The sequence below is a fragment of the Merops nubicus genome, unplaced genomic scaffold (assembly GCF_000691845.1).
Source record: "Merops nubicus isolate BGI_N331 unplaced genomic scaffold, ASM69184v1 scaffold20044, whole genome shotgun sequence".
Taxonomy (NCBI): domain Eukaryota; kingdom Metazoa; phylum Chordata; class Aves; order Coraciiformes; family Meropidae; genus Merops; species Merops nubicus.
Genome location: NW_008606536.1, coordinates 13,697 through 40,033, shown reverse-complemented (window position 1 = coordinate 40,033; position 26,337 = coordinate 13,697). Strand labels below are relative to the sequence as shown.

At 36.8% G+C, this 26,337-nt stretch overlaps 2 protein-coding genes across 2 annotated transcripts in view; one reads left to right on the top strand and one right to left on the bottom strand.

The window, feature by feature from the left end:
- The window catches only part of PIK3C2G (phosphatidylinositol-4-phosphate 3-kinase, catalytic subunit type 2 gamma), a gene marked incomplete at its 5' end in the record, with an annotated part of 168,311 nt that extends 162,332 nt beyond the window's left edge, over positions 1-5,979 (top strand). The window contains 2 exons of the mRNA XM_008939690.1: positions 160-285; positions 5,827-5,979. Coding sequence (XP_008937938.1) covers positions 160-285; positions 5,827-5,979 — 279 coding nt within the window. The remainder of the gene's footprint in view (positions 1-159; positions 286-5,826) is intronic.
- A 2,905-nt stretch (positions 5,980-8,884) lies between these two features.
- PLCZ1 (phospholipase C, zeta 1) overlaps positions 8,885-26,337 on the bottom strand; it is a gene marked incomplete at its 5' end in the record, with an annotated part of 29,841 nt that continues 12,388 nt past the window's right edge. The window contains 4 exons of the mRNA XM_008939689.1: positions 8,885-8,970; positions 11,791-11,940; positions 13,583-13,715; positions 16,778-16,950. Of these exons, the coding sequence (XP_008937937.1) occupies positions 8,885-8,970; positions 11,791-11,940; positions 13,583-13,715; positions 16,778-16,950 (542 nt within the window). The remainder of the gene's footprint in view (positions 8,971-11,790; positions 11,941-13,582; positions 13,716-16,777; positions 16,951-26,337) is intronic.

Below are 26,337 nucleotides of genomic sequence, written 5' to 3'. Positions count from 1 at the left end.
TTCGTGCTGTTTACTGCACTGGCATTCCAGTTTAGCCAAGTGAATACTGAGAAGCTAGCATATTTCTGTCTGCTTAAAATCCAGATTTCGTTTGGTACTTTTTATTTGTTTTCATTGCTAGAACATGGGTATTCATATTTATGACTGTTTTGTTTTCAGCGCCTCCCAGATGGCTCTGCCCCAAGTGCACACGCTGAATTTTATCTTCTGCCGGATCCTTATGAGGTCAGTCGAAGGAAAACAAGAACAGCTCCAAAAAGCTCTGACCCTACTTACAATGAAATTGTGAGTACCATTTGCTTTCTTCCACTGTATCCGACTTGTCTGATTTTCTTTCCCACTCTTGAAATAACAATGCAGCATTTAGAGCTGTTGCAGGGAGTACGACTGAAGAGAAGGAACATATCATAAGCTGAACCACAAATGGGGACAATCTTCTGCTTTGCATCTACCTCAGAAGTGAAGCAGTCTCTTTATCTCTCTGATTTCAGGAAAGCAGCTGGATTATTCATGCTGCTGTTTCACACCATAACCACAGTTACATGTCAGCCAAATGAGACCAAGCACCATTGCACCAAAACCTAGGTGATTTTGAATGCATATTTGAATAACATAAAAGGTACTAATTGAAATGATGCTGTTATTCAAATTCACATTTGAAAGTAGGCATTAAAATTGGTTGTCACTGTCCCAAATGACAATACAGTAATAAACAGTTCACAGACATATATAATTATTTCACGTACCACTAAAGTGTTCATGCCTCTGGGGTGAAAAGCAACATTTATGGCAGAATAGGAAATGGCATAAACTATATTCTTTTGTAAGGGCAGATGAGATTCAAACATTAGGTGGGATTAGAGATTATAATTATTACATATAAAAAATCTCCTAAAGATCTGAAAGCACTTTATAAAACGGTCTTTGAGCAGGCTTTGAAGTAGAAGGTATGGAAAATACTACCATTCCACCCTGTGTCATGGACAAGATCTGGTGAAGCTTAGTCAGCTGAGACTAAGTCCTTATCTCCTAGTTTCCCAGTCCTGAGGGTTTAATATTTTTATTTTTATTTCTCTACACCTATTTGATTACAAAAAGCTACCTACTGACACTGATGACTTCTAGTGCTTCTGTAAGTCAACTCCTCAAGCAGCATTGCTGCTGACAGCTGGAACAGATTTCCCTCCTAATGGTTCTGCAGTGGAACAATAGGGAAACGGCCTTTATATTTTTGCTGTTATTTCCTTTTTTCTTCAATCAAAGAGACAGTGGAATGAGTCTAATTGTCCCATCTAAAGAAAGTAATTTACATTTGAAGGAGGTTTAAAGCAAAAAAGTATAATATGATTATGTAACCTTCATTTTAAAGTATCCAAAAAACGGACTACACTCAAGAACCATCCACCAACACTGGAAGACAAACATCTTTCTAGTCATTATTAGATCAAGTTGAATGCAATAAAATCCAAAATCCTGTCTGCAGTCTGACAGTAGTCACTGGAAGGAGATTTAATTGTGGCTAAGGAGCATGCCACTGCTGTTAAAAGAAATTCCATGAAAACTTTAATATCCTTTACTCAAAACTTACACCCTTCTTCACAGATGCTCAATCTCTTTCACCAGGCACTGCTAATCACAGTGGGGACATATGGTCCCATTGAACTTAGACATTTCAGATCTGATGCTTGTGCTGTTAGCAGCTCTGTTCTTCCATATGTGATATCATTCTGTATGCATTTTCTGTCCAAGGCTGGTAGACTGAGGCAGAAGTCACCCCAGGGAAGAAAAACTACTAAAAATATAAGTCAGCTGTCTTTTAAGTTAGTTACTGTCCAAAATGCTGTGTACAGAAATGTACTAGCCTTTTTTTATGAGTTCATAAGTTTTTATTAAAGCCAAATGGCTGGAAGGAAGCTGAATATTAATTTATCTCTGTGTTCAAGACTGAGAAAATTCTGAAATGTGCTTCTCTTGGGTATTTTTGGGTTTAGTTTTGTGCTTTTATTGCTTATGACTGCCTACAGCAAACTATCAGCCTTGCAAAAGCACATTTTATTTTTGATTTTTAATCATGTGTGTGAGAGTGAAGATGTGAAAGACCAAGAGGGCTGACAATAGAATGAATTATGCCAAATATTTTGAAGTTGCTTTTAAAAAGTACTCTTGTTTTCTCTTATTCCTTTCTTTGGATTTTGGAGTTTGTTGGATTCACACTAGTATAACACTGCACTAAAAAATGCTGGTTGAAAGGAAGAAGAGAAAGAATATAGAAAAATAGAATGCAGTGTAAAAAGAAAAGACATACCTGCTTATAGACCACTGTTAGGAATAAATGAGTTACTCGGAAGGTTCCAGAGTACTTCAGTGAAAACTAAGGATGTTAAAACATTGAAAATAAATCTGAATTAAGTTCAAAATCTTGCCAAGAAAACCTGAAATGAACAGAACCAACTGCAGTGGAGCCTTGCTCATATGTATATCATTTGCCCTGAGACATGCTTCAAGGTCTCCGTTGTCCTCATTTTGTCTCTTGAGTGCCTGCATGTACGTGCACCCACAAAAGGAGCAAAATTCCAAGACAAAGCAAACTGTGCATGGCTGTAATGAAACAAGAATGAGAGGGAACTCTCTCCATCCTGTCCTTGGGGTTGGGCCAAATGTGAGCAAATATACCTGGGCCATATCCATCTGTTAGTGTTATTGGAGTCACCCTCAGAGCAAAGGGGACACTGGCCTGCAACAACCAGGACAGCCCCAGCAAGCCTGATGGAGGAGGAGGGGGGGAGATGCACCACGACCCACAGCCCAGCACCATGAGTCAAAGCTAATTTGGACAATTAAAAGGAAATCTAGGAACTGTGCCAGGGCTACCTAAGGAGAAGCAACTGTCCTGCATTTGCAATTAAAATGTCATTAGTCTCCTGTAGGTCAACTGTGCTTTTTTGGAGCCAGGAATACTTGAGTTCCAACCCTAACTGTCCCACTGATTTTCTGCATGGCCACATATAACTCAGCTCTAACTCATTTGATCTAACGGTATAAATGGGAGGCAAATACTCTTACTACACAATCATTTCAGGGTTTAACCATCCTGATTATGAAATTTTGGCAGGTGGCATTTGTTTTATCCACATACTAGTTCAGCTATTTCTAGACCTTTCTTCTTTACCTACACCCTAATGACATACACCTTGCTCCAGCTGAATTTGCAATACGATTTTGGAAGCAGTTTATTAGGATCATTTGAAAACCAACCACCCAGCACTGTAAGGTCTGTCATTGCTCAAAGCTTAAAGCCTCTTCTTGTCCAAAGATTGAAAGTTGTTCATTACTCCAGCTCACGCCTGATGTGATCCACTGTACTGAAGGTTTCTTAACTCTTACAGTGTACATGTACACTTTTTGCTGATTTAAAGCAACAGCTGAAGATATCTTTAATATCAAAGAAACAAGGCAGTTTTCTACTGTAAAATGAGTACCACTTCAGCAATTTATTCTAAATTGTATTATTCCCTACTATACCTGTCCTTGTGTTTCAGATTTTCTTCTTCATTTCACTTTGATTTTAGTGGGGAGGTGCCACTGGGGGACAGAGAAGCTGGAATTTTTAATCCACATGCAGTCTGGTGAAGTAGGCACACTAAACACCACAACTGGAAAGCACAAGGCATGACTTTCATGACAGCCGTTCCAAACTATTATTTACAAAGGTTTCTAAATGGAAAAGAAAATGTTGGTGCATGGTAAGACCTTCCTAGCAAAGGCCAGTGAAAAAGAGTGAAAGGGACATTTTATCTTTTCCCCACAACCATGGTCCCAGAGGTGCAACTGAGGCCAGCTAGGGTTGTCCAGGAGAACCAAGTTTTGTGCCTCTTGGGTCCACCTGTGAAGTCCAGAACCACCTTTCTGTTGCCACTCAGAGTGAGGAGCATTGATGGGGCTGTCTTTATAAACTCTATCCCTGTCTGAAGGACAACTCTCATGTCCATTTCTACTTCTTACAACTGGAGGTACAGAGGGGAACCTGCACTCCATGCTGCAGAGATCCAGGCTAGGGGGAGCTCGATCAGACTTTTGTTTTCCTCAGCAGTTTTGCTCATTCAGATTGCACAGCAAATCCAAGCAGGTTGCATGACAAATGCCTTTTAGGCAGTGTCACCTTCCCATTCTCCTCAAGCAACAGTAGGTCACTGTGTTTGCTTTTTAAACTGCATCAAAAGATTAAAATGTGAAGCATTTCTTCCATTGCAACTAAAATAGAAAAAATGTTTCCAGCCATACAAATTTTAGCTTAAATGTACTTCTCTTAACAAAGCTCACTTTTCAGGCCTGAAAGTAGCTGAGAGAACTTTCATATTTTGTCAACCCACATACAGGTCACTCAGCAGTTTTTGATTAATGCAGAGATTGAAACAGGAATCTGTTCTGAATGCAGCCCATTCTTGCTAGCCTATCACTCCAGATTTCTTTTTTTTTTTTAAATTCAGAAAATACACTATTAACATTTCATAATGAAGCTCAGTGTGTTCTCATAGTATTAAGGTAATTTCAAGGATATTTTAAAAACTGTAGGCCTTAGTAATTTTCTAAAGAGATGCTAAGCAAGCTGCCTCATTTCATTTGAGAAGAATTCACAGCAATTCACGAGTAACAGAAACATCCAAATTTGGTAAGTTCTGCTTGCTAAATTGGATCCAATCACAGAGATGCTCCACATCTACAGCTTCTTTTGAGTGGGCTGAGCTTTCTGTCCCATTTAATATTTGATGATTCCATTAAAAAGTGCAAGTATTTTTTTAATTGGCATATTTGGATACAGTTAGCATCCAGAATCATGCATAAAGTTATTTGTGTTGAAATAGTAAAATTATACAGACAGTTTTCAAAGGAAAATGATCTCTTTTATGATGTGGACTTGTTTGATCTAGAACGGTTATGAAATTTTATGGAAGTCCTGGTTAGAAAACAATTTGGTTTTGCTTTGGTTTAATCTTTTTTAATTCTGGTATGTAGCACAATATCTAATCACAAGAATAGCACTGAGAAAAAATTCTGAGGTACTGTGCATTGATGTGATACACTTTTATAAGACATACCAATGTAAGAGAAAGTTGCATTAAGGATCTACTAAGAAATGAGTAACAAATACAATATATATAGGTTTTAAAAAAAATAACATCAAAAGTGTTTTCCATTTTTTTTTTCTGATTTTTGCAGAGTTTTTTCAGATTTTTTCTGATTTTGCTTTGACCATATGTCAAGGCATCTGCTATGGGAAGATATTTAAAAATTATCACATTATACACTTAGACAAAATTACCTATCTTACGTTTTCATGCTGCTGTCCATGATGAGTACCCTCCATACTAATCTCTCCTCCAGAAAATCAACTGTGTTATCATCCCCTCATGGGCTTCATGGAGGACCTGATATTTTTCCCCATTTGAGTTCAAAACTCAGTTTAAGTTAGTTTCAATTTTCAGAGGGAAAATTATGCTTACCTTTTTTTTTTTTTTTTTTTTTTTTCTGAAGCATTGCACAACATAGGTTTCAAATTTATTTACAAATGCTTGGTAATCAGATTTCACAAACTTAAGCCAGAAGAATCTCTTTTCTATAAACTACATAAGGTCAAATGTATTTCTGAGGTAAATTCACTAAGTTAAGTAAACTTGGTTCATAGTTAGTTTATAATTCTGGAGGGCAGTTTAAAGCAATTAATACAAAACTATAATCTTCATGCAGAGTGCTGGACTGGAGTGTTTTGCCTGTCATAGATTCACAAATTTGTATCTTTTTTTTCTGTTTCATTATCTGTTATTTCAGATTGTGTATGACAAAGTCACAGAGCTCAGAGGCCATGTACTGAAGCTTGTTGTGAAAAGCAAAGGAACGTTTGTGGGAGCTGTTAACATTCAACTGAGCAGTGTCCAGTTAAATGAAGAAAAGTGGTATCCACTGGGAAACAGCGTAATTTAAATGCTGTCTAAGATAATTCAATTATTTATCCACTAATGTTTCTTTATCCCATTTTGCACGGTACATTTTGTCTCAGCTGCCCTGGAGAATATGCAGTCATCTGCTGATCGCATACCTTAACATTTCTAATCATAAGGCTATTGTCTCAAAATTGCTACCATTTTCCTGCAACAGATTCCTGTTGGTGTGAGTTTAAGAAATCAGATGCTAAGAACTTGTGGCAGCATGCAGGAAATTCTTCTGACAGCAATAAAGATTTTTGGTTTGTTCATATTAAATAGTACTGTAAAAATGCTGAATTCTGTACACATCAGTGTGGGGGGTAATTCTTTGCCCATTAATTTCACTGACTGTGTTGAAATAATGCTAATAATGGTGTAATTCATCAGCATCTGCTATGACCTCACTGCATATGGTGATTTCACCAGAAAACCATGGAATGGTTCCCTGGGTGACAATATATTTCAGATGTCTAGCAAATTTCATGTTGAATCTTATACAACAAATACATTTAAAAGAAAAAAAAAAAAAAAAACTTAAAAGCTTTAAAAGCTTTACACTTTACACATTTTGTACAATGTGTGTTGCTGTGCTTTTAACTTTTCACAGAATATAATACTGAATCCAGGATATTCATTTGTGAATAAGATATGTCAAGGTTTCTTTTATTCTGACATCCAAGAAGTAGATATAGATGGTCACTTGTGAGAAGAAAAGAGGAAGGAGAAGCTATTATTCACAAATAAATAAAACATATTGAATGTGAGCTTTCAGTGTGGTATTTACTTAAGATCATGGTATAAGGAATCTTTGTTCACTAGTCTTACTGCATTGCATTCTTATGCTGAATAAGGGGATCAAGTCAATACATGCATTGACCTCAGGGCTATAAAATGTATATATACCTATTAAACAATGGATGTGAGTGGTTCCTTTGAGTCCACTGAGGCTAATTATGAGCTCTGTTCTTCAAGGCATCTTTACCTAGATTGAGGAAGCAGTTAAGCACATCTTTAAACATTTAGCATGTGAGCAGCCATAAGGAACTGTCTGTTATTGCCAGCCTCACACACATGCAGAGCTGACCATGCCCATATACCTTTCCAGGACCAGGGACATATTATTAGTGCACGTGAGACATGTTGATTTGTGATCTGATCTGCTGTAAAATCTTAAGTTACCACATAGTTAGAAGGTCTGACGTTCTGCTACCAGGTAGAAAGATGGTCAACAGAGGGATAATGATGCCAGAAGCTGAAGATAATTGCCTTCTTCTCCCAAAGGGCACTCACAAATCAGTCTTCAGAAGGTAATGTTGTATAAAGCTCCTGAAGTGGGACTAGGAGTGTTATTTAGGAAACCAGATAAGCTGGAGTTTTTCTCAGCATCAAACCAATTACCTTGTCACTTGGTCAGTTTTTATCTGAGAACAGATACATCAGATTGCCTGGGGAAGTTAAAACTCCTCTTCAGTAAAGGGAAGTAGGGGGAACTCTGCTTGAATATTAATATTACTAAGTATTCTTCAGAGCTGAAAAAAGCTGCAAAATACCACATGAAAAGGATATTGGTTAGCGTAAAGATACGATCACTACAAAGATCTAACATTTTAGATTACAGGGTCTCCTGGGTAGAGAATCAAGTGACTTGTCACTCAAGCACAGAAAAAAACATTGATGCCGGCTTACAACATTATCAGGTTACCTGACCTTACAGTTCAATATTGATTTTGGATTCTTCTTAGACTACTGTCTTGATTTCCTTATTATAACTATAATGCAATTTTCTAAGTCTTGTTTCCTGTGACATTTTTTAATCATTGTTACCACATGCCTTGATTTTCCAGCTTGGAGCAACATTAAATAAAATAACATTAAAATGACATTAAATAAAAAGAATGTTAAAATATAATATTATCAGAACTATCATCTACAAACATAAGCTATAGTGTTTGTTATTAAAGAAAAAGAACTATCAATATAGCATTCTTTTTATTAAAAAAAAAAGAAAAAAAGCCATGTTTGAGTAATAAATCTATAACTGACTGTGCTGTGCAGATATAGTCCTGTGGAAGCTCAACAATCCTTTGGTTTTGTAAGGAAGGTGGGAAAATTGTGTCTTGTGAGCAAGGTATACACTGATAGCTATGTCAGGCAAGATGCTGTCCTCAGAGATCTTAAATCACAAAATCAGTCCTTGCCTTTTCTAAAATTCTTCTGGTCTACCTCAAAGCATTCTGCTTCCTATTTCCTGAGTTCACAGTAAGAGGTATCCTGAGCTTCCTGCTGGTAAGGAACACAGCCCTTTCCAAATCAGTCGGTGAATTGTCTTTCTTTAACAGCAGGAGGTTCAAGACCAAGCTAAGAAAAGGTACCAATATTAGCATCTGAGTTTTGATCATTATAAGAGCTGTTTTTTTTTTCTTGAGATTATTTTTCCAGGTAGCAAAATTACAGTGAACATTAAAGAGGTACAGCCCAATCAGAAGCTGGTGTTATTATAAATTTAAAGGGTACATTGTATGTGTAATTGTTCCTGTTCCCTTGGAAAGATACAAAGGCAAGAAATTTTGTTCAATAAAAATAAAAACATCAATTTAACATTCTCATGATTTTTCAGTCTCAGATCACATATTAGACTATTGCTCTTAGTAATTACTGATAATTTTGAAATTAGCTGCAAATGAAATTACTAGCTGATTTTTTAAAATGTCCAGAATGTTCAGTCTTTATGAATTAGTTCTGAATAATGGTAAGGCCAACATCAGTAGCCATTACTTGAAGTCCCGTTAGCTTAATAAAATCATTGAGAATATGCCACTCTGGAAACCAGGGTTGTTGCAAGCCTAGTGATGTTGCTTTATTGAGCAGGGTGTGATCTCCAGAACAGCTGCCACTGCAGAGCATCACTGGTAGTACCAGACATGAACAAATAGTGATGCAGGTGTGAGGTCGCCACCATCTTTGGCCAACAGGGGGACATTGCAATAACCTGTAAATATAATGACACTTCATTAGTGTGTTAACCACAAACACAAAGATTATGATGGGGGGGTTTATGATCTACTGTGCAAATAAGGCATAACTTATCATTCTCTAAATAACTCTCTAAAATAAACTGAACTGATATAAAACCCAAATCCCATTTTGACTGGTTTTCTGCTCTACATATACAGTATTTCAATGCTGGCATTTTTGGACACAAAGTAAAAAACTCAGTGTCTTTCAGGATGTGGTGTTTTTCCAAACTGAAGACTTTAGCTGAGTGATATTAGAACATGGGAAAAGCACACGTTTTTAACATCCAAAGATGATATATGCTGCACATGTTGTTCTGAGCAAATTAAATCACTTGTGGATCAACAGTGATAGTGCTTTAGAGAGGAATGGTGTCACTGCAGTAATGCACTGTACAGCTGAGGCAGAAAAAAAGTGCAGTGTAAGATCTTCTACCATGACATCTTAAGTCTGTCAAGATTCTCCTTTTACATATGAGTGATTCCCAGTATCAGAGATAAGACATGCCTCAGACACTAAATGTTCATCTGTTTGTTGAAGCATTTGGAGAAGCTATAGTTCTCAATTTCAAACGTAATTAAATTACTTGCACAGAAAACAAAACAATCCCCTCTCCAAAACTTCCAACCTCTATTGCTTTGTATGGCTGTATATGTCCTTTATTTCAGAATAATAAACAATGTCACTTTTGATTTCATTGTTTTATCTATGTATATGTAACTGCAGTTATTTAAGTAGGTATCTGTTATGAATAAGTACCTACATTCAGAACTACAGTTTTCAAAATCCTTCTTTAGGTGTATCTGGATGTATAATTGGAACCTAATTTATTTGGGTTCAGATTTTCTTGATTCTTTTACACAACATGAAATTTCAGCATCTAATGTGCACCTTCTGGGCAGCAGATATTAAAGCTGTGTCCAGGCAATAGGTTTTTGAGATCGACTTTTAGAGCATGCACAAAATATGTAGAAGACTTGGTTTATTTCCTATCCAAAGATACATTTCAAGGTCTAAGACTAATTTCTAAAGACTGTGTTCTACCCCCTAGCTCAAGAATATTCTACAAAGTTTTCTGAGAGAAGTAAAACTTCTTTTTTATCAAAATTGTTCCAATTTGTATGAAACAACTGTAATAATTAGTTATGATATAGTTCATTGATTCAGTGATAATAGCAGTAAAAATTGAATTCCTGTCCTATGTTAGCATTCTGCATAACAGACTCACTGGGACAGGGATTGTAACCCAGGATACCTCCCCCCCAGCCTTGTTTTTTACCACCCAGCTAAAGAATTATTCTTGCTTTCAGCCCCTCTGAGTATTCCAACTTAATCACTGCATGAAAAATCAAATTCTGGTACAGGTGGGCAGCAAGGACTCTTCCCCAGTGTAATCTACAGATGAGCTGGGAGGCTGCTGCTGGGAAAAGTGGTGATATATATTTGAATCCTTTCAAGGGAAAATGCAAGGGAGGGTGGCAATGGCACAACTTTGTCACATTGCCTGTCAGAGAAAAAGATGTAAGGACTGCTCTGCTTTTGGAAACAACTTGCCATCAGGGGACACCTCAGGGGTATGAATGTTAGGGAAAAAGGAACACTTCTAGTGTAGATTAAAGCAATTGGAGCTGTGAAATTAAGATCTAAATCCTAATTCACACTTCAAGATGGTTTAGACAGTTCTTTCCTAGGAAACCTAGACCTTTGTAACTCCCTCTGTAAGAGATTATTTTCCTCTTTTACTGTTTGGGTACCTGAAACAAAACCATGGTTCCAAACCTGGAATGTACGGGTCTCAATGTTAAGCATCGCAATAAATTTTGAGATTATCAGTTCAATCTCTTGGAATGATTTTATTTATGCCTCTGGGCATCTTACATTTTTTTTCAATGTGTTAAGTGGGGATTGGGGCAATTTGTTTGGCACTGTTTATGGTTTTTGTTCTTACACTTGTTGCCTAGCATTTTTAATTACTCCACTCAAAATCTTTCCTGTAGAATTAAGAATCACAAACAGCTTTATAACTTCAGAACCTGGAAAGAAAAAAGTCATTAAAAACCCTATTAAGCTTAATAAAAAGGGCACAGTGCCCATTGCCAGTTCCAACATTTTGCCTTCACATCTTCATTCACTAGTAGAAGTTGGTTGTTTTGTCAGAAATAGCTTTGGAAATTCAGGGTAGTAAACAGCCATTTTACATATGCCTTACTCCTTGCCCTGCTGACTTCTGTGTCTGCTCTTTATGTGCAGCCTATTAATCATATAAAATTCCAGAAGCTGTGCTGGTACAATAAAAGAAACACTACCAAGAAAAAAACACCATAAATATTTTGCTTAATTTATGTTCTTTGTTCTCCAGTCTGAAAATTTGCAGATAGGTTACCTGAGGTGCTTGAGGATTTTTTTTTGTCTGGTTGGTTTTGTTTAATTTGGTTTTTTTGTTTTGTTTTGTTTTGTTTTAATTTGACTTATATTGGGTTTTAAGCCTGAGCAGAAAATGCACAAAACTATTGCTTTTATAGTAAGCCCGACTAATCTCTTCTCCTATTTCCTATTATAAGGAGTTGAAATAATGTCTGAGCAATTTCTATATAGAATGGAATACTGCAGTAGGAATAATTATATATCATTAATATCCTTTTGATTTCTACACCATGGATTTGCACTCAGAGACTACAATGACTTTAAAAAAACACTGTATACATAATGCTGTATACAATCAATAGTAGTGATAAAAGACTAGAACGTTGTAGATTTTTTTTGAGCTCATAGGTGGCTCACATAAAATTATTACCTTTACTCAGGCTCATGAGTGGTAAGGTGTATTGTCCAAGGAATTCATTTGCAACCAGAGATATCTCATCCTCCACACAAAAGCGTATCAATGCCAGTTCTGGAACTTGGATAGTAAAAGAGAATGTTTCATCCCATCTAGGGCTCAAAGCTAATGAAAAGAGAAAATACACAGTATCAAAATACCATTTCATTTATTCTACCTAATATCTGAATTATTGTATCAGCTATCACTAGTCTGAACTGGTAAAGATTCGTCCTTTCCCCCTACATTTCTGTGCCCATCTAAATAAATTATGAGACTCCCACTAACTGCAGTGGTGAATAGATCACATCATTTGTATAGATTGTGGAGTTTATCAGAGGGAAGCTCTCAGAATGAAGCAAACAGAGGGTGCTTGGGACTTGCCTATACCAAGAAGGGGTCACACCCTTCTAAGGATGTGTCATATACTAGATACATCATACTGGAAATCAAAAGTCTAAGGAAGCTGATGTTGTCTCTTAGAAGAGAGCAGATGGGACAGTGATAGACAGGTTAAGAACTCCTACTCAGATTTTCCTATAGCCATACCAGTTTAATGTTTTTAGCAAAGTTTCTCCTTTTACAGTGTGAGAAAAGAGGCAGGAACTAAATAAATTAGAGTAGTAAAGCAGTCACTTGGCTGAAAATACAAAAGGAAGATGTGGAACGGAAGTGGGGTTCTTTGTCTTGAGTAATGTTCATACAGAGAGAAAAGAAATACAGGGGCTGATTTAAAACAGCAGCCATCTTCAAAAAGGAAAAAGGAAAAACAGAAGACAAGAGGCACAGAAGAAGGTACATCATAGGAAAATTTTAGTCTGTGGCATCAAGGAGATCTATATGATAAAGGTAAGGGAAAGCTGGAAGACAACTACAGAGAGTACACGTTTTACCTGTCAAGCAATTAAGGGACTAGTCCTACTAAAACTTCATATGAGCTAAATGAAGTCACAGAAATTTATTCAGGATAAAATGTCTTTAAATGCTTCAATTAGAGTACTGATTTTGGCTGGGATAGGGATAATTTTCTTCATAAAACACATATGGTGCTATATTTTGGATTTCTGACCAGAACAGTCTTGATAATACACCAGTGTTTTAGCTGTGGCTGAGTAGTGTTTATACAGTGTAGAGGATGTCTCTCTTTCTCATGCTGCAACCACCACATCCCAGCAAGTGTGCTAGAGGTGCACAAGAAGTTGGGAGGAGACACAGCTGGGACAGCTGACCCCATCTGACCATAGCAGTACCACAAGCCATATAACATCATGCACAACATAAAAAACCTGGAAGAAAGAAGGAGGAAGGAAAGACATTCAGAGCTACAGTGTGTGTCTTCTCAAGTAACCGTAACACATGACAAAGTCCTGCTTTACTGGAGATGGCTGGAACACCTGCCTGCCAACAGGAAGTAGTGAGTGAATTCCTTATTTTGCTTTGCTTGTGTGCATGGTTTTTGCTTTGCCTGTTAAACTGTTTTTATTTCAACCCACGAGTTTTCTCACTTTGACCCTTCCAACTCACTCTCCCATCCCACTGAGGAGGAGTAAGCAGGTGGCTGGGTGGGGTTGAGCTGCCATCCAGGGTGAGACCAAGGTGGGTGAAGACAATGCATTCCATCCTTCTTCAGGAGAATGCTACCAACAAGGAGAGATTGTGCTTCCTTAACTGACTAATCTACACAAATGGCACACAGCAAGAATTGCACTCTCTGTAAGCAGATAACAACATCTCAGAATGAAAAAATACTAATAAGACTAATGCTCACCATTGCTTTTTATAACACTAGATTTTTTTTTTGTTTGATCTTCTGGCACGCCGTAAATTTCTATCTGCACTGCAGGGTCAGCTTTGTTAGACTTTGACAGGTTACTGGGGGGTAACTGATGACCACTGATGAGCTGGAAAATTAAAGTTGCAATGTATTAAAAAACATGTAAGAATTAACTTTACATAGTAGGCATATAGCAGCCGTAATAGAAAAGGCTGCTTCATGAGAAACCACTGTCACAAGCCCTTACCAGCTATAAATTGTTATAAAAATACATATAAACATGATGAAATTAAGAATATGGTGCTTCCAATTTAATTCTTTGCTAATTTCATAGAAATACAGAATCATAGAATGGTTCTGGGTTGGAAGGGACCATTAAAGGTCACACAGTTCAACCCCCTTGCAGTGAGCAGGGACATCTTCAACTACTTCAGGTTGCTCAGAGCCCCATCCAACCTGACCTTGAATGTTTCCAGGGATGGGTCATCTACCACCTCTCTGGGCAACCTGTTTCACTATTTCACCACCCTTATTGTGGGAAGAAAAAAAAAATCTGACATCATGCTTTAAATAATAATTTTAAGATTTAAGTTTTGATTGAATAACAAGCCATGAAAATTATATTTGGTTACCATGAAAAATAGTCATGTTGGAGGAACCAGTCTCAAGTTTTTTGGCTTTTCTGAGATCAAGCTCATGACTTCCTATTAAATCTGTGTCTAGTGGACTAGGGCTAATACCCACAGTGACATCAGCATTGTGTTGCAGGGCATGTGGCAGACTGCTTCACCTGTGTTCCTTCTCTTTCACAGTAATACAGAAGAATTCTGCATTTACTAGGCTCCCTGATGTTATTATCCTTAATTGAGTTAGCTACCTGGAAATTTTGCCTGAGACTGCCTTGTAACCTGGCACTCGGCCTAAGAAAGGATTTATGAAAGTCACAACTTTGCTTTCTATCTGTATTTCAGGACAGCTAGGATAGAATAACCATCTGTACAGTAATGTGGTTTTTAGAAATCACTGTATGGAACGTATCAAAAGATATATATGTAAGCCTGCAAGCCTAGGTGAAAGATATGACTTTTAGGATCCAGATCTCAGGACTAAGCATCAAAACTCATGATATGGTTTCTTATTCCACTGTCAAGCACCCAAAAAAAATCAAATACCACAAATTCCATTTTTTCCTTAGGTATTTTCTCTAATACCTTGCTCCACATAAAGTTCTAGCCTGAAACATTGAAGAGCAGCAGTTTAGTAAACCCTGATGCTGTTCCCTTTTTTCCTAGAAAAGAGCCAAGAAAAGCTGTTTTCTAGAAAGCTTTGGAAGATGCAGGTGCTGATGGACTGCCCACTTAGAACCAGAGGAGGTTCTTTGGCATGCCCTGAATGTCATGACAAAAATTCAGCCAAATTGGCCAAATCCTGCTTTCCACTCTTACCCCATTGTTACACTCAGTCTGTCTTCCACAGAGTGGGAAAAGAGTGAGCTCTTTTCAGCACATTATTACCCAAATCCATAAATCAAATCAATTTTTGAGACCCAAGGTGAAGCGGACATACAGAGTAATACATAACATGGTAGGTTCAGAAGTTTTTGTACATAATATCTTGAATATTTTAATTTGTCTTTCTCAGGCTATACGCTCCTTCTTAACAGGAATTGTGGCACACCAGGGTGAGAAGGATATTGAACTCAGTAAAATTGGGCTCTTGTGATTTTTGAGTTCACTTGTTATTCATTCAGTCAGTCAGACTGAGAGATTTGACCCCTAGATGTTTTATATTTCTGCGCTCTGTTAAGTGATTTCTCCATTCATCAGGTCAGCAACTCTTCTTTAGCAGAAACTGTTTTTCCTTTCACTCTTGTTCCTGATACTTTTTGCCTTCAACCACCATTTCCTGTTTTTTGCTGCTGACTCTGTGAATGGAGCTCTCTGCACCATGCAGTCCCTCAGCTGGTGGATGCTGTTGCTTCCTTGTATCCTGCAGACCCAGCCTGTCATCTTAATCTATGTCTTCATCCTAAAAACCTGCCTTTTTCTTTTCCAGCTACTTCCAAACTCAGATATTTCCTTCCCAATATCAACAATTTTGTCTGTCTCCTGCATTACAACAGTTTTGGGTTTGTTTTTTTTTTTTAATCCTCTTCATTAACACCAGCTTTATACAATAAGGACTGAAATAACTGATGTATATGCACGGGTGCCTGAAATCATCCAGTAATGCCTATTCATAATTGTTCTGCTCACTGTTAGGACACTAAAATGTTCTTGATTAGGTGTATGCATTATGTAAGTATTTTATAATTATGAGCTAATGTTTTATCTCTACTATTTATTTCTCTGAAAAAAACAAAATAGCAATTATACACTAATTTTATGCTAATTAAATAGGATTTATGCACGTAGTGTACTATGCAATCAGAAATAGCACTTTTTCATTATAGAAAATGTAGTTTTCAAACTGATGAACAATTACAAAATATCCACTTGACCACAAAATAAGTGTTTTTCTAACCTGTTATTTTTAATGACATGTATTTCTAATACTTTTAAGAAGTAAATCGTATTTTAATTTCAGAGAACTAGAAATAGTTCAAAGGCTTATTGATTCATTTCTCCTTTTACATTTATCGATATGATTTTAGAATGATAGTCTTTTATGTATGCATAGGAAGATAATGAAACTTAAAAGGAACATAAAGCTTCCTATCATATCTTTAAATATTTCTATTTGTCAATTAACATTACAATAGTGCGTGTGGTATTACTAATACATAAATAGCATCAAAAGTGCACATTCCATTTCTGAGTTTCCAGAGTTCTGTTCCCACAACTGTAACTGGCAAGTCCCTTTATCAGCTACACTTGTGACACAGTTCAAGTTATATTTATATTTCTGTACACAACACTGTGAAAAATCATGTACTTTTACAAAATCTTATAACTTCTGAACACCAACATATTTTTAGCAAACGTAAGTGAACTACAGCTGGGAAACCATCCAAGCAGCAGTAGATACTACATGAGAATGTTAACATTTTGTTAAAAAATGATATTCAACTTTGCAACAACCAGGAATGGGGATAAAGTGAGAAACTAATAATAGATAACAAATAGATGTGAACTATATAATGCTTGGTTTCACATCTTATGGAACAAATCAACAATTAGCAAACCTTACCCTTATTGACAGAGACATTGGTTTACTGTATCTTCCCACATTGTATGGGGTAAATGTTGAATTGCGGTTCCTCAGGAACTCTGGTTTCAGAACATAGCCACAACCACCATTGTCTAGGAATTTTCCATTTTGCAGTTCCATTTGTATTCCCGGTGTCTGGAAGTTTAAGGCCACTGTAAAGTTAAATAGATATTGATTTTAGTGAATTTTATAAAATAACTCTCTGAAAATAATAGCAAAAACAAAAGCAAATGAGATTAAAAAACATCTATCTTTTAACTCATACATAAGGTCCTATTATTCCTCTTAAATATAGCAGTAGTCAATAATGAATGATTCATGAGCAAAAGAAGCGCACTATTTGGAACTGCACTATGTTTTAAGAATTATCCTATAGATCTTTTTTACAGTGCAGTATGTTGTGTATTTTCCCTTTCTAAATTAAACTTTGGAGAATATGAAATGAGAGACCTTTTTTCTCCATAGGGACTAAATTCACATAGCGATTTCTCTACGTTGGCAAGACCCTGCACCCAGAACATGTTTACAAAGTTCCTGTGCAGGAGGCAAAACCACAGGATTGTAGCTAACCTTTGTTGTGGTGCAGAATTCATCACAAGAGTTTGTCACCCAGAAGATCAAAAACACTTAGTTTAGAGTTAGAATATTCAGTGTGAATACATACAAATTTATAAAAGTAGAATCAATTTTAAAAGTGTCTTTATATTTATGTGAGCAAACTCTCTTCAAGCTTAATCCTCCAGTACTGGTTTTTATTGTTAGTGCACACCTGACAGATTTGCCTTTCCTTGGCAGCTCAAAACATTTTTGGTTTGCTGCTGCAGCAATAATCAAATAACACACTTCTCATCAACAGGATATTGTAATTCATGAGATAAAGCCAACATTGAAATAGACCTGTTTAATGAAATTTTACCCTATTCCAGTACGTTGGAGCTTCCTGTCACATTCAAAATAGAAAATGCACAAGTCAAATCAGCAAAGTGATAACATGACATATGTTAAACAGAAAATGATAAAAAGCCATTTACTTGATGGCTTGGTAGGAAAAAGAAATGAAGACTTTAAGCAGTACAAGTGACTCCTCATCACTATTCAGGAAGAGGACCCTATTACATGTTCCTATGAGATAATATAAAAGTATTGAATGAACACTTGACAGAATTCACAAATCCTTATCTCATGCAGAAAATGCAAGAAATTTGGACCTGTTTCACTGCAAAAATTATTTGTTTCTTTACTGCTTTGATGACCCTTTTGAAAACTCTGTAGAAAATGACAGCAATAGGAACAGATCTGTCGAGTGAAGCAGCTGCTACTATGGATCTAATGTTTGCACTACGCATCTTTTTGGTAGGGTTACTTCAGAAGAGCTCTAGCCTAGTCCCATGACCTCAATACCAATTAATGGCTGGAATACATCAAATGGTCCCAGAGTGCATCTTCTGTTTCATCTGAAAAGGATCCCATCTGTGCTAACTAAGATTGCTTTGCAGCATGACTGAACGTGCAGTAAGAACAATTGGGAATCTTGCTGAAAAAAAACAAAATAAAAGAAAACCAACCACCAAACACAGCGTGCACTCTTGCTTTGAATTAAATGCTAATGTAGATGCAGGCATAGATTCTGTGTTAATATGCAAAGGAACTATTTTGCTTTTCACAACAGAAATTAGACTTCAAAATGTTCATATTGCCCATTGCACACCACTGCCTTTTCTGAAGAGGGTAAGTAGTCTCTCGGTATACAGTTTTGGCAGTGATTCATAATTTGTTTTTTACGACTCAACACATCATCCAGAAATTGGCCCAAATGTGGTGCTATATGAGCCTTGGTGTATCTTAATACATTGATTCAAGCAGTGCAATGAATGCTACAGAGCTGCAAACCTGAGGCCCCTTGAAGCCTAGGTCCTACAAATAACCCAAGACCTCTCAGTCCCTAGGTAACTCCTAGCCCATACTTTCAGAATATGTGGTTTAAAAAATGTAACTGAAATTAGGTAAATTGAACAGTCATATCTTCAAATAGCAGCTTCCACATGATGAAACAAATTACATGATTGCACATAATGAGACTGTTGCTAAATTTCCCAAGCTTCATAGGCTACTAAGCAGAAAAATCTGATTTAACAACAGAAACAAGCAAAGGAGAATACTTTACGTTTTATCATACTAGGAGAATTACCTTTACAGCACAAGTGAAGGGCAATGTTATTACGGGTTGATATCTTCAAACATCAACACTATATTTTTACTTAATTTAATTTTGTCTTAGAATAAGTTGAAAACACACTGAACAGTGCTTTTAATTTACCTACTGATTTCCTGGTACGGCAAGTTGTAACCCGATTAAGGTAAGTGAATGTGAAATATTGTATTATATCCTCTCTGATGCATGACTCTATTGCAGCTGTTTTGAAGGTTCATAGCTGCTTGGGGCCTCTTAGGATGGTGTTTACCACCCTACCCTCCACCCCCCACCATGTTATGGGAGGATAATCGTGAGAAAAAGGCAAAGCACTGTGCATGGAGATAAAGACAGATTAATAGAACAACACAAAGAGAAAAGAAACAACAATAATAACAATCATACTAATACTAATGAAATAATATATAAAGTAAGTGATATAAACCTTGAGGTGCTACCAGTAGTAAGGCATGTTTTCCCTGCTCTGTCCGCACACTGAAGCCACACGCTGAAAACAGGCACTGCTTCCCCAGGCTGGCCTCCCCTTCCATAGCAGGCATGATGTCTGCATGTTATCAAATAGCTCATTGGCTGGTTTGGATGCTTATCCTTGCTGTGGCCCCTCCCAGCTGTCTGTGAACATTAACCCTATCCTAGCTGAACCCAGGACAATGGTGTACTGCTGATGCAGTTTCTCTTTCTAATTAGATGCAGTTATAACCCTCACATTTATTGAGAAATGGCAAAGTTCATAAACTAAAATCTATGTTTTCCATTGTCTAGCAGCATGGTCTTAGCAACATCTTTCTGCAGGGAAAATTGAATTTCTACCCAATGTTTCATTTAAGTTTTGCCGAATTCAAGAACAGAACTATCAATAGAATACTTTGTGCTGTTGCTCTATGAAACAGGAGCAATCTAATGCATGTGTAAAGAGACCTTTAAAGCTGTTGTTTTGTCTTGGAAAGAAGGCCAAATATGCTTACTTTGAAAGCATCTAAACAGTACATAGCATATGGTTTCCATGGGACAGTACAGGCACCTGAAGTTCAGCACTGTGTAAGCTAAACTTTCTCCTCAGGTCCCTCCATTAAGCACCAAAAGCCTTTTAACACTGACATCAAAACCAAAACAGTAGAGCAAAACATGGGCTTGGAGGACAACCTGAGCAATGGAATTCCTCAGGGTGATTCCTGCATCTGAAACAGATTCAGGTCTTCCTGGAACCATGCAGCCAGATCTCCTTCAGATCAGGGTATTCAATACTCAGGTCTTCTTGCAAATTAGCAAAGGTGCCCCGGCTGCCTCTGTTGGCCCCAGACGTAAATAACTTCATATAGTAAATGCAAATTAGGAAATAACTTAGCTCTGAAAAGGTGAAAAAATCCATAATGCACAGAGGAATACAAAGGGTATAATCCATCCCAAACCTCTGTGTAACAAGCAGTTAACTGAAGTCAGTCCCACAACTAATTGCAGAACTAACCACAATCTAAGTATTTAAATACAGCCCACCTTCCATAAGTACTACCATTCGAGACATAATTGATTTTTAGAGTGGAAGTAAAAGCTTCTGAAAACCAAAATGAGCACTGGGGTTCTTAGTTTTCTAAGTGGCTGATTTGAAGGCCATTGAAGAAAACTACATGTCTTTTGTCTGTGATGCTGCCTCTCAATTAATATTCTTATTGTGACTTTTAAACTGTCACTTTATATCTTTTATTCTTTGCTCTCTGGTTATATTAGCTATATTACAACTCTAAGGTTTAATATATATTCTCCATTTAAAGCACACGTTTGTCACCAATTTTCCTTAAAATTAGTTACTTGATTGCATTTTATACTACTTAAAATCCATCTCAAAATGTCTGAATTTTATGCAGTCTCCGAAAATATCATATGCAAAAAGCACTCAGTGCCATGTTCCTATCTCCATGATTTACTTTACTCATTTGAATCTAAAGAGATATAATAGATCACACATCCAACCCTTTGATCAGTCTTGTTGTCATCCTCTCAGCTCTTTCCAGCCGTCTATGTTCTTAGAACGGGTCACTCACAATGATTGCAACACATCTTCTCTGCCTTAGATATCTAAAATTTGAACAGAATTCCATACAGGCTGGGAAATACCATGAAAACAGGACTGTATCCTAATGATCTGGTGAATTTTGTGATTGGTTATGATCTATGTGATTGGATTTGAAGACATTGCATTAATTCCACGTTAGCACTCCCAGGTGGGAATTGTCTACCCTTTCTTCTCACATGCAGGTCACATCTGCACCCAATCCATCACTGTCTGAATTTACAGAAGTATTTTCAGAAGTCCTTGTGTGCTGGGTAGTCCACATTAATTTTTTCAAAGGGATGTAGGTGGCTTTTAAAAAATTCCATCCACAGCCTGAATAAAGGGCATGCTGAGTATGAGTTGACTCAAAATGAGGATGAAAGGGGAGGTTATTCAGTCATCAGATTACACTGAAACCAACTGAAGACACTTGAAGGAGTGATAACCTGTAAGATGATGACAAATCGTCACCTGTTACACATACCAGAAGCAAGCATTCATTTAACAGAAGCAGCACAGAGCAGCAAGATCTGTCAGTAGTAAACAAATGCTATAAAACTACAAATATGATAATAACATCATCATCTGACTGATAAATGCAACACTAATTCCTAAGCCCTGTGCAAACATTAACTATCCTCAAGTACCAGTAAGACCTCCCTTTTCGTATATTGAAAACGATTCAATCTAATATACAGCCTGATGGAGTTTGCATAGGAGAAATCAAATGCATGCTACAGTACCCTGGAAACCCTACTCACTAGCAGAAGATGGAGGGAAGATAATGTGCTCCATCAGCAAGTGATCAGAACATGTAACACATAAATATAGTGGAACACAATGGTTTTTAAACACCTTTTTCTTCTGGGTCTCCCTGAGAAGCTAGAAAGACTTCCTGCATACAGCAGCCTCCTATCCCTGCTCTGAGCCTGAGTGTTACTTGCTCTTTTGGTCCTGTCTTGACGTGTCACTGATCCCCACTGCCATCTCTGGGTGCTTGTTAATTGAGCTCTGGGGACATACTGTTGAAAATCAGTCTTTTAACTGTTCTCAGCAGCCCCTTTGCCTTGCTCTTTGTGAGGTCTTTTTAATCTTTATGCAGCTTTAGTCCTCTTGCCAAGCCAACAAATAGGTGAGATATCACCTAAACTTTATGAACAACCACTTACATCCACCAGGAAAAAAACAAAACAAAACAAAAAAAAACAAAAAAAACAAAAAAAAAAAAAAAAAAACAAAAACAAAAAAAACCACAACCAGACAAAGTATAGAGTGATTGGTTTTCTCAGATCACACAACAGACTTAACCGGTTGGTATAAATTTTGGCATATCAACTCTTTCTCGTCTTTTTCTGACCAAAAAAAATCTGGTCAAACTCTGTATAGCTTTTTCTTCTCCTTGCAGAATAAAATGGGGCTTTAGCTATTCAGACACCAAATTTTAATGCACTTAAACACAATTTCAGGTTTTGCTTACCACTCATAAATTTAGAAATGGGTGCTCTTATTCTACAGAAACTTAATTTGACTTACAGTGTGAGACATTCTGTCACAGAAAGAGGGACTGCTCTTCTGAGAAGTAACATACATAACTGTCTGACACATCATGCTCGGCATGTGCGGTCAGTCTGTCCTTGTTGCCTGTTGGCCAATTCAGTACTGTTGCTTTAAAGACATTGTCATTAGAAATGTTAAGGATTCAGTCATTTTAATGTTCATAATTCCTGACATTGTTCCTACTTGATTACAAGGAGCTCTGCTGGGAAAAAAAAAAATATCAGGTGATTAAAAATCATCCAGTTGTCCAAGTATATCTGTAACTGGTTTCAATTAGGAATCCTCCCTTGTGAGGTTCTCATGGGAAAAGTACCTAAAGCATTTCTGATAAACTGTTAAATCTAAAATCCAAATTTGTTTTTGCTCTTTAATGTGTCAGCCTGGAAGTTACACTTCAGTGTAAGAATGAGCCTCTTTTGGTTGTCATTTCTCTTATGTCACACCTGAGAAAGATACTTTTGCAAAATATTTTTTTTTTAATCTGTTTGCTTAGTGCTTCTTACACTAAGAGTGTATATTATCAGCATCTCTTCCCTATTCTACTCTGGGTCTCTAACACAGGGTTTAGAACAAGGTCAGCAAGGAGTCCAGAGGCAATTGTGTCCCTGAAATTTTTAATTACTTTCTTTAAAATTGAGTAGGTTTCAGATAAATTATTTAGTATCCTATGTGTCGTCTGCAGTTGTGGATTTAACGAAGATAGCTGAAAAAGTGAAGGACGATGAAATTTCTGTGTTTCTTTGCTTTTAAGTGAAAGTCCAGTATCTATTACACACACCAAAAAAACTGCCTAGAAAGAAGCAGGCTCCAGGGTAGCCCAAGACCTTCATCACAAACCTGGCAGTTAGAGACTTTCCTGTAAAAGAAACATGAAACCTTTTTTCAAAACACCTCCCAGCCCTTGTAGCCATTCCAAAGGAAAGGAGAATATATTTAGATAAGCTTCATATAGTTGGGTCGTATAGTCCCCCATAACTAGTAGATGTCTACACATAAATTAACTGCTCTACCATAGCTAGTAAGGATCTAATCAATGAAGTTTAAGGGACAACATAACCAAAATGAGTCTATGCTTTAAGTATGGGAGTAATCATGGAAGACCTGATTACAGATCTGGAGTCTGAAATTCTAATAGCTGTTATTAGCTATTAGCTAATATAGCTAATATAATTAGCTATTATAACCCCATTGGGCTGTGAGCTTCTGGGAAGAAGTAAAGCAAACTTTTTTAAAACCATGATGGCCAGGTAGCCTACTACAGCTGTGGATTTTTTTCCAACTGCAAGACTTTGCTAGTAATAAACACACTTTTTTTGTTTGGTATCTTACTATTATCTTTCCACAACAAACTGCTCAACAGTATTTAGTAGGATTTATGTCAGTTGTGCAAGATTTATCTTTTACTTCCTCAAGATGAATTTTTGGATGGTTAAAACTGTATAAGAAGACTGTAATAATGTAGATATTAAACCCTGCTGCTTTCTTGCAGCTGACCTATGATAACTAGTACTGCCCTTGAAACCTCAACAAGAGGGAGTGGCCAACCACGAGACACTTTTCTATGACTTCTTATTTCATTCTGCCAGGGCTTTTCTTGGCTTAATCTAACCAGACATAAAAGTAAAAACATTAAAGCATGTCACTACAAAATTTCACTGGTAGTTCAAGCAACAAGAATTCAAAGCTGTATGTCATGAATAGTCTCAGCTTGTTTCAGATCTCACATTAGCTGTTGAATAAAAACTTGTTATAGAAAATGCTTGCTTTATACTTTTGCAGTGTTATAAAAAAAAAATTCCAGTAAAAATAATAAGAGCAAAAGATTATCATGCTGAAAAGCAACTTAAATCTCTATCAAAGTGTAGTATTGCACCACCTTTTAAGAGAAGAGCCTGTTTTTCCTTAAATTCAATTTCATTATTTCATAAATTCCTTTACTAAATTTAGTGTTCCATCACATATTCTAAAATGTACAGTGTTAAATAAGATTGTGAGAATATCCAAATATTCTACAATGAAACATAGTGTTCATTAAAAAAAGAATAAATAAAAATGGTCAGCCTGTTGTCTCCATGTTTTGTATTTGCACAACGAGAAAGGAAAATACCTTTTCTCAGAAAACATAGATCTGAAAATTTCAAAGTAAATTAGTGATCTTGTGCCCCCTTTCCTTTATGAGGCTTTCCATAGTCTGCCTCTTCTTGATGTTTTCATTCATTTAGAACCCAAGCAATGTCAGACTTGGCAGTCTTTATAAGTTGCACAGGTAAGGGATATCAAGATCTAAATACATGAGTTTCTTTCCCTTAGATAGCTTCAGAGGTTAAAATCAGAACTAGACAGAGAACTCTTTATCATTCATCTTTTTATGTATTATCTTTGTGATGTTATTGCACACTAGATTTAGCCACAAAACAAATATGACAAAATTGCCAAGCTGCATTTTGATGTCACAGGCCAAAACAAAACCTACAGTAAAAAAAAAAAAATCTATCATACAAGTAGCACAACTTTCACAGTAGCATATAAATTTTTACGATTGCTCTGGAAAACATATGCTCTATATAGCCTCTTCTAAAAAAAATTTTGTACCTGCCACAGCATGGCTCTCTCATATAACTTATGACCTGATTTAGTCATTCCTGTAGGTTGTTTTGATACATGGATAATGATTTATTCAGAAGGATATTTAAGTCTTTCTATTTTCATTTTCTCTGAGGTTTTCCTTCGGTTTCTTTGGGTTTTTTTTCTTTGTTTTCCACAGTCAATATAATAAAACTGGCATTTGTTTATTTTAATAACAGTTCTGATTTTCCCTATATAAATCTTTACATTCCATCTTACTTACTAAATAAAAAGGAGATATGGATATGCCAAACCAGTTCTTTCCAGTGCCACACTGCAGTTGTACACAGGAGGCATACTAATTTTCCCAGACTATAAAAAGTTACTGTTGGTATTTTTCTCCATAAGACCTCTTTGTTCACAAAGCCCATCCTGTTCTTACGCGTCTCAATTTTCAGAGAATGGACTCTGAGTGCACAGTGATATCCAAAAGCAATTTTGTGGAAACTTTGTACTTTTTACTGTGGTTTTTAACTTGCCTTCCTCTGGAAATTAGGTTTACACAATTACATAATTCTTGTCCTCAGCCCCAACAAATCTTGAGCCCATTGGACCATTTCTTCCTGCTTCAGATGAGTGCCAAGCTGCTCCCAGTTAATACGTTCCAATCAATTTAGAGAAAATTGCTGGCAAGGCACAGAAGGGAGCAGTTTTGGCTCTACCACTAAGAGAAGTGAAGGAATAACTCCATTCTCATCATTTACATGATGTGGAGGCCTGGCAGGGAGTATTGTGTGTAGGTTTGAATGAAAACTAATACATTTTCCTTACCTGGCCAGAACAGTCATGGATGTTAAAGAAACTTAAAGGTAAGTGAGAAGGGTAAGCTGGCAAGTGCAAGGAAAATGAGAGGAGTTGGGGAAGAGGAATAGGTGACAGGAGAAATCTGAGAGGCCCATGAACATTTTTAGGAAAGTAGTAGAAGGAATCTGGAGGGATTACTTCTGTGCCTAAACACGAGGAGATGGGAGGGGGTGTGGGCTATATGGACACAGGTCAGACAAAAAAATTTAAAAAGCTGTGTTATATCAGTGGAAGGACATCAGCAGAAGATTCACTGAGTGGAGCTTTGGGAGTTGCATTTTGAAGCACAGT